Source organism: Nematolebias whitei, chromosome 13 (genome assembly GCF_014905685.2).
Source record: "Nematolebias whitei isolate Nwh7 chromosome 13, NemWhi1, whole genome shotgun sequence".
NCBI lineage: Eukaryota > Metazoa > Chordata > Actinopteri > Cyprinodontiformes > Rivulidae > Nematolebias > Nematolebias whitei.
In genome coordinates, this window is record NC_056510.1 from 2,540,551 (window position 1) to 2,549,380 (window position 8,830).

Genomic DNA, 8,830 nt, shown 5'->3' on the forward strand with positions numbered 1-8,830 from the left:
CTGTTTACTACTGTTGACCAGCCCAGTCCTAAGGATCATTAAAGACCTGAACACCTCTGTGGACCAGCCTGGACCTCTGGATAACTTAAAATATATGACCATTGGTTCTGGAGGATCCTGGTTCCCATAGAACTGATTCCTGTAGACCTGGTCAAGCAGGTCTATGGGAACCGGTCCTTTTAGTGCCTTCTAGGTCAACAATAAACTGACATAAAAACAAATGGCCAAAATATTTATATTTTAGAAGTTTTTTTTAAATAATTGACCAGATATTGAATTTAGAATCTAGCAGTAGTCACAGCTATGATTCGTTTTGTTCTGTCGCTCTGGTTTTGATCTCCCAGATCTGAACCTACACTGTAAATAAAGTAGCCCTGAAGTTTAGTACTTCCAGCTATAAACAAAGAACCAAACATTTTATTACAAAATGTTTGTAAAATGTTGCACTGATGATGACTGGATTGAGTTTTCAATAGCAGTGTTTTGCAAGGATTCACCCTCACATCAGTAGACCCTAAGGATGAGGACAGGGTGTGGTAAAGGTGCTCGTTGAGGGTGGGGGTGTTACATTTCCATTAAGTTTTGGTATCATGGAAGAGCACTGGTTTCTGCACTGAACTCAACCACACACCACAGTATCTCCTTACACATTCTGTTTTAAAGGTCATCTCTGGACATGAGACCTCAACTGAAGAACCTGCCTGTTGTAGACGTAGCTCAGTTCACTGCACATGACTTTATTTTAGACACTAAGATCTCGAGCTCTTGCTACAAATATGCTTATGTTCGCTGAAGGACGTTGATGTGACTGTGTCATAAACATGACGGAGACTCTGCGTTTGGTTTGTTGAGCAGGTGATTACCTGGAGAAGATGTGGCCCGGACGAGATGTAACAGACATTAAAAGTAAGGGTGGCCATTAGTATCTACAAAGTTGGGTTTTAGTGAAAATACCTGTTTTAACACAATTCCCTTTGTTCCAGTTGAGAGGGACAGCATAGCAGACTTCTGCATGCTGGGACAGAGACCCCCTCCTCACCTGGCTGGTCTGGCTCAGCTCAGTCACCTTAGTGGTGGTGGTCCCGTCCTCAAAGCCGGATCTGCTGATCCACAGCTGCCCTCGCAACCACCTCAGCAGCCTCCTCCTCCCCAGCTACAGCCCTCACCTCATGGCCCCCTTCACCACAGCCCTCCGCTCCGTACGGGACAGGCACCACCCCCGCCACCACCGCCTGGCGCTCTGCAGCCCCTGCTGGGACCAGGTGGGCTCCTTTCCCCTCAACTGTCCCCACAGCTGGTTCGCCAGCAGCTCGCCATGGCCCACCTCATCAATCAGCAGCTGGCGGTGAGCCGCCTGCTGGCCCACCAGCACCCCCAAACCCTCAACCAGCAGTTTCTCAACCATCCTCCGATCCCTCGGGGGTCATCCAAGGGTGGGATCGACCATCCAGGGAGCAACCCGTCGGCCTCCGAGGTCTCATCTGAAATCTATCAGCAGGTCAGGGATGAGCTAAAGAGAGCCAGCGTGTCCCAGGCCGTGTTCGCTCGGGTGGCTTTCAACCGCACGCAGGTAGGCGCTCAACACGACGGCCTCAGGAAGTAAACTGAAACTAGAACGTCTAAAATTAGAAACATTGCATTCTGTATCTCTGAACTCCTAAATACTCGTTAAGCTGTCTAAATGAAGTGATCATAGTTCACAACACTTCAGGTGAGGGGATGATTACTACAACTACTGACTTCACCGATGGTCGTTCTTCATCCCACTGTTCACCCGTCTCATGGAGGGAGGTGTACAGAGGCATGATGGGGTTACGTGCTGGGTCTTTGAGCCTTCCTCACCATCGCAGCAGCAAAAACACCTGATGCTGTGCTAAACTGGTTACTGCATGCCCCATTAGATCCACCAAGGTGGCTCATAGACCTACTGGTCCAGAAGCCAGGTGTGTTTGCATCACCTTTGTGTGTCGTTGTACGGGTGCAGGCATTTCTGGCAGCATTCAGTCATTTAAACTATGGTAAATAAAATTAACTTTATTCTTTTTTTCTGTTTTTGGTAACCCAGTCGAGTTAGGCTAACAAACTGCATTCTTAAAAGATTTGTCTTAGCTTTATCTGTTTAATATAAGAATTGTTTTACATTATTAGTGTTGGACGTGTCTCGTACGTCCTTATATACCGTTTCTTTTTATACTTTATATCTTTGCAATTTTTGGGTGTAACTTGGACCCTGAGTACACAGTTTTGTTCCACCTCATGTGCCACATGTGGTGCGAATGACAATAAAGAACCTTGAACCTTGAACTAAGAGCAGCTGCCGCAGGTTTACATGCACTCATCATGGGCATGACTGTCATTAATCTAGAGCGTTTGATGATTTATTTAAACCATTCTTTATTTCCAGAGTGGATTGTTGATTAATGCAACATAAAATAATGGGCCAAATGTATGCATTCAAGATCAAACATGCACCCCCTCCCAATAATATGAGGTTAAATGTCTATGAGCAAGTTTCACCTGGACCACAGGCTGGTTGTTTCCATCAAAAGCTTCTGGTTGATATTTTAATGTTCTTTTTGGCAGAGTTTATACAGTTGATTTACATTTGTTGCTTCCTCGCCTCTGACCCGGGGATAATTTAAAAAGTTTCAAAAAGAACAAGATTGTGGCTTTGGGAAGAAACCAGCTCTGTTATGCGTTTTTAGGATTTGATTTGAGAGTCAGTTGTAGACATTGGAGACACTTTGTGCAGTGAAACAGCCCCACAGCATGATGCTACCAACACCATGCTTGACAGCTGGCAGAGTGATCTTATGTTTGAAAACCTCACAACTCCTCCAAACATGCTTCTTGTCATTGTACCCAAATGGCTCAAGCTTAGTCTCGTTTGAAAATAAGACTTTGTTTTCCAGAAGACATTTGTCTCGTCCTGGGTACCTGCAGATTTTAGTCGGCTTAGAAGTGTTGCTTCAGGAGCACATGCTTACTTCTTGGTCTTCTCAGTCCTTGGTGATGTCAGATTGTCTTCACTGTGGACACGGACACTGGTGTTCCACAAGTTTCCAGTTCGTGGCAGCCTTGAACGTGGGTGACTCCTGGGTATGACTTAGACATCTGAACTAATTTCATTTTATCTGAGGGGGAGGAATGAGTATTTACCAATCCAGTGTGAGATGTTAAATCAAGAGAAACTACCAAGGAACTACCATTCCTTGACCAAGTCAAGGAATTGGAAAAAAATCCCAATAAATTTTTAAGGGTTCAAGCCAGCAGAGGCCGGAAAACGCAACTGCAAAATAATCAATATACTAACTTCCATTTTGATGTGTGGCTACATCTCAGCGTTAGAAAGATCCCAATCTAAAATTGGGTTGCCATGTCAGAATGCAATCCAGAAAAACATAATCTATAAAACTACAAGCATTGATTTTTCCAGTCCCTCAGTGAAGGGGGACTTCGGTGAACCACATATTTCTGTGGGTGGAGGGGGCGAGATTTAAAACTTGTTAACACATTTAAAATGTCAGCTTTTATTTTGAAAGCATTAACCAGTTCAAGCACAGATGTTTCTGGAAACTATTCCAGCTGCTTGGTTACACTAGAAACATTTGTGCACAGTATGGACTGGAGGTTTCCCATTTAAACTAGGCAACACCACCAGTGGTCATGGAGAATGGCAGGCCTAAATGTGTTTGTGCTTCAAGGTGGAGGTGGGAGTGCATCAAGGATCTGCTCTGAGCCCCTTCTTGTTTGCTCTGGTGATGGTCCGACTAACAGATGAGGTCAGGCAGGAATCCTCGTGGACTATGATGTTTGCAGATGATATTGTGATCTGTGGTGAGAACAGAGAACAGGTGGAAGAGAACTTGGAGAGGTGGAGGTATGCACTTGAAACAAGAGGAATGAAAGTCAGTTGTAGTAAGACAGAGTACATGTGTACTACAGAGGTTTGGACATGTCCAGAGGAGGGACAGTGTTTTGGACATGTCCAGAGGAGGGACAGTGGTTTGGACATGTCCAGAGGAGGGACAGTGGGTATATTGGTAGAAGGATGTTAGAAATGCAGCTGCCAGGAAAAAGACAAAGAGGAGATATATGGATGCCGTTAGAGAGGACATGGAGGTAGTTGGAGTGAGGACAGAGGACACAGAGGACAGAGTGAGGACAGAGGACACAGAGGGCAGAGTCAGATGGAGAAGTATGACTCGCTGTGGAGACACCAGAAGACAGAAAAGCTTGGAGAAGAAAGACGGTTTAGACGGGCAGAAAAATCTGCTGAGACCTTAGGTCCTCATATAGTCCTGATATGTTCTCCTCCTCATCTTACCAGTTGTGCTATGGATGAGATTAATGCAACATCAGAGTCAGTAGCATGTCTGCATTATTGTGTAGAGATCAAAATCTATAAGCGGCGTGGGTCAATCTGCAGTGGTCTAAAGTGGATCAATCAGACCCTACCATCTGCTGAGTTGAGTTTGTCCTGTTTGTGCAGGGAACATAATTTACTTCACAATAAATCATCTGTGTTTCTGCCTAATTTTATGAAACTGCCACTAATTAGACTGTGACTGACTGGTGTAGGCACGCCTGGATTATAATCGGGTGGTAATCTGATTTATGGAGAGGAGGGCTTGATGCATTCTGACAGATGAGATGAAAAATTAACTCTCAGTTTCATCTGGTTCCCAAGGCTATCAAAAAAGGATGATGTCTCAAACTGTTCGGTAACATTAATTATACACGACGATAGAAAGTGTAAAGAAGCTCGGCTAAATATTTGATGGGCTAGTTTATGTTATGGAAATGATGCAATGTGAAGTTAACCGTGGACGCTCGTTGTTCAGGGTTTGCTCTCAGAGATCCTGAGGAAGGAGGAGGACCCTCGGACAGCCTCCCAGTCTCTGCTGGTCAACCTGAAGGCCATGCAGAACTTCCTCAACCTGCCTGAGAGTGAGAGAGACCGCATCTACCAGGAGGAGAGGGAGCGCACCATGAACCCGTCTGTGGGCCTGCCTCCGTCCAACTCCTCCAACCCTGGCACGCCACGACTCCCCCAGGTTAGAAAGTGGTTTGCGTCATTGTTGCTTGTGGTTCAAAATGGTTGCCACTATAACTAAATGATCAAGAAACATACCAAAGTGGCTGATGTTGTGTGTCTGTGTGGGCAGAAAGTGTGGGAGCGGAGCCTAGAGGACCAGATAACCCCTGATACCTGGGCCACCATTTGGAAGAACAAGACCAAGATCTCCAACACTGTGAGTTATCTTTAGCCTCTGTAGCTCCCTGCTGCACAAAGTCAACGTAGAGCTGCTTCAAACCCTTCACACGTGCACTCTGTGAACATAAAGCACATCAACCTCCCCACACCACCTTACTGTGTTCCAAACTGGACCTCCGTTTCTCCTTTGCAGCCAAGGGGGTCTGTTCATCACGAGCTGAAACTTGAAAAATAACATTTATTTATTTATTAACTTTTCTTTAACTAAACTCCACTGAGATCACAGATCTCTTTTCAAGGGTCACCTGAAGGCAGCCGAACATTTATGTTTCTGGACTGTGGGCGTACCTGGACAAAACCCATGCAAACAACAGGAGAACATGCAAACTCCACACAGAAAGACCCAGGTCCAAACCGGGGGCTTGAGCTCAGGACCTTCTTGCTGTGAGTCAAAAATTGGGTGTCCACATCCAAATCTAAGATGGCCACCGCTCACTCCAATCAGAGGTACAGCACAGATTGAAGAACTGGGAGACAAAGTTAGAGAGGACACACTGAGATGGTTTGGACATGTCTAGAGGAGGGACAGTGGTTTGGACATGTCCAGAGGAGGGACAGTGGTTTGGACATGTCCAGAGGAGGGACAGTGGTTTGGACATGTCCAGAGGAGGGACATGGTTTGGACATGTTCAGAGGAGAGACAGTGGTTTGGACATGTCCAGAGGAGGGACAGTGGTGTGGATATGTCCAGAGGAGAGACAGTGGTTTGGACATGTCCAGAGGAGGGACAGTGGTGTGGATATGTCCAGAGGAGGGACAGTGGTTTGGACATGTTCAGAGGAGGGATGGTGGTTTGGACATGCCCAGAGGAGGGACAGTGGTTTGGACATGTCCAGAGGAGGGACAGTGGTTTGGACATGTCCAGAGGAGGGATGGTGGTTTGGAGAGAATTGTGTTTTGAAGCAATTTAAAAACTAGAAAACCCTCAAATGTTTGGGGTGGCTGAAGTTTATTTGGGGTGGAGACTCCAGGTGTGGGGCTCCACCACTGCACCTGGTGGTGGATAAAATGTCTCTTCACTCATGATCCATCATTGTGTGCAATAAAACCTCCCCTGTCCTCCACGGTGTGACTCCTGCCCACTACATCTTGCACCAAAAACATTTAGGTTTACTTCCATTCCCAGTTCAATTCCCGTCCAGAAAAACATTCATCTCCAGATCTCCAAACATTCATGGTTCAGACCCTCAGAGTCGGGCGTCATCGGCGTATCGACACACGATTAGTTTGCACCTAAGAAAGTAAACTTCGAGAGAATAAACACTGCACACTTTTGTCTTTTTTCTTGGCGTGATGTTTTTCATCACGTGTGAACAAAAGCATAAGTTTGTACCTCCTTCTTCACGAGCTGGGGGAGCAGCTGCTCGCTACGTGTCTGCACAGTAAAGCTGAAGATCGACCACTTCCTGGTTGTTCTTGTTTATCAGTAAACAAAAAGATGCTCCTCTGAGCCCATGTAAAAACCAGAAAAGACTCTTGTTTTGTAAAAAAGCACAACGTGATTTATCCGTAAACATGTTGCAATCCAAACAACTTGTTCTACCCAACAACTATCAGATCAGGGAGGCCTTAAATCAACCCTTATTTTCACTCTTTATAAGAGAATAAGGATCTGTCCCAGCATTAGATACTATCGTGGACTCCTAATCAGATGATTGGCTCATTTTTGTTGGGAACACCAACGTAGTGAGCGAGGAATGAGCGGAACGATAAGATTCCTCCTGTGATGTCAGAGCAAACAGGCCGTTCTTATTATGGCTGCCTGAAATTATCTCCACATCATCAGTGAGGGAATGCAAGCGAGCCGGTCCGGACGTGTCCTCTGGACAGCTTCAAACCACGAGCTCTCCTACAAATCAAAGACTAAAGGTGGAGAGCTTCATAGCTCTGGTCTGTGAACATGTGGAGACGTGCTGCAGGTGTGATCACCAGCTGATAGCCTTTCCTCTCGTTAATATCTGTTGCTCTTCGTGGTGATGACGCATTGATCTTGTCGCCCAGCCGAAGCCGTCTGGCCCGAGCCCGGACGCCCCGCTGAAGCTGGAGTCTCTGGTCAACATCACGTCCGGCATCTACGATGAGATCCAGCAGGAGATGAAGAGGGCCAAGGTGTCGCAGGCGCTGTTCGCAAAGGTGGCCGCCAACAAGAGCCAGGTGAGTCTTCTTCGAAGCTCCGCCCCTAAAACCAAGAGGCGTTTGGCTTTTTGGCTTTACAGCTTCTGCTCAGGTCACCATGACGCCTACGGAATAAAAAAACATTTATTTATTGTCTGAATGTTTCCATGATGTATTGTCCTCACAACTGAGATCCGTTTTCCTTCCGTTCAGTTTTCAGCTCGTAACTCTTCAATCAAAACGTTCGGCTCGTTCAGGACGTTCCTGCTGGGACTTTTAATATTTGAGCAATTTTTACTTTTTGAAACATCTAGCTTTGTCGGCCATGTTTTCCTCGTCGCTCTCTTCAAACCCTTCAGCTGTTTCACTGCTCATTTCAGCTTTTCTTCTGCTTCAGCTGTTTTCAGCTTCTTTCTGCTCATTCAAGTGTTTTATCATCTTTCTGAAAAAAATCTGTTATTTTCTGCTGTTTGCCAATTATAAGATAAATATTTATCGTGTTATAAGAAAATTAATTTCCAAGCTTTTAGCTTTTTTGTAGCTTTTTGTTTTTTTGCTAATATCACTTAGTTTTTTTTTTTTTACTAAATTCAGATATTTTTAACAGCCTATATTATATATAACCAATATTTTGCAGTAAAAACTTTTAGGTTTACTTCATTCTCTGTTCAGGTCCAGTCCAGAAAAACACTCGACTCCCAAAATACAAACATTCACTCTTCAACCCCTCAGACGGGACGCCGGTGTACCGACCGTTAAAACTATTAAAGACCTGATTTTTTTTTACAATTATTATTTGAATATTTTATTTATTTATTTTTCTTTTATAAATGGCAGATTTCAGGCAAAATTTCTGAGTAATAACATTAAAATATTCCAGAGTATTTATATATATATATATATATATTACTGTAACTGACTGGGGTGAGTGGTGGTGCAGAGGCTAGAGAAGCCTGTGATCGGAAGGTCACTAGTTCAACTCCCCGTACCAACAACATAAAATAAAATGCAGATGTGAAAGGTGAAGCACCCACATCTGCCCCACTCTGGACCTTTGAGCAAGGCCCTTGACTCCCCCATCTGCTCCCCAGGCACCCTAGTTGTCAGCTCTCTGCTCCACACAGAGGCTGTGGCAGCTCGGTGGTCTGGTTGTGTGAGGAAGAGCATCCGGCGTAAAAACAGTCACCTAGTCTTGGTGTGAGTTGGTTCTCTGTGGTGACCCCTGAAGACGGAGCAGCTGGAAGAAGAAACTGGTTTTTGTTTTTGTTCAGAAATAAAAAACAAAAAAAAACTTTTCTCTTTCATGGCACTTTTGGAACGAGAGCAGCGTATTGAAGGGGGCGGAGTCAAACACTCTAAAGTAGCAGTCCCATTACTCTAATAATAATACATATACATATATATATATATATATATATATATATATATATATATATA

At 44.8% G+C, this 8,830-nt stretch overlaps 1 protein-coding gene across 1 annotated transcript in view; it reads left to right on the forward strand.

Moving 5' to 3' along the window:
• satb2 (SATB homeobox 2) overlaps positions 1-8,830 on the forward strand; it is a 130,108-nt gene that overhangs the window by 89,972 nt on the left and 31,306 nt on the right. The window contains exons 6-10 of the mRNA XM_037687139.1: positions 856-906; positions 984-1,570; positions 4,845-5,057; positions 5,169-5,255; positions 7,280-7,432. Of these exons, the coding sequence (XP_037543067.1) occupies positions 856-906; positions 984-1,570; positions 4,845-5,057; positions 5,169-5,255; positions 7,280-7,432 (1,091 nt within the window). The remainder of the gene's footprint in view (positions 1-855; positions 907-983; positions 1,571-4,844; positions 5,058-5,168; positions 5,256-7,279; positions 7,433-8,830) is intronic.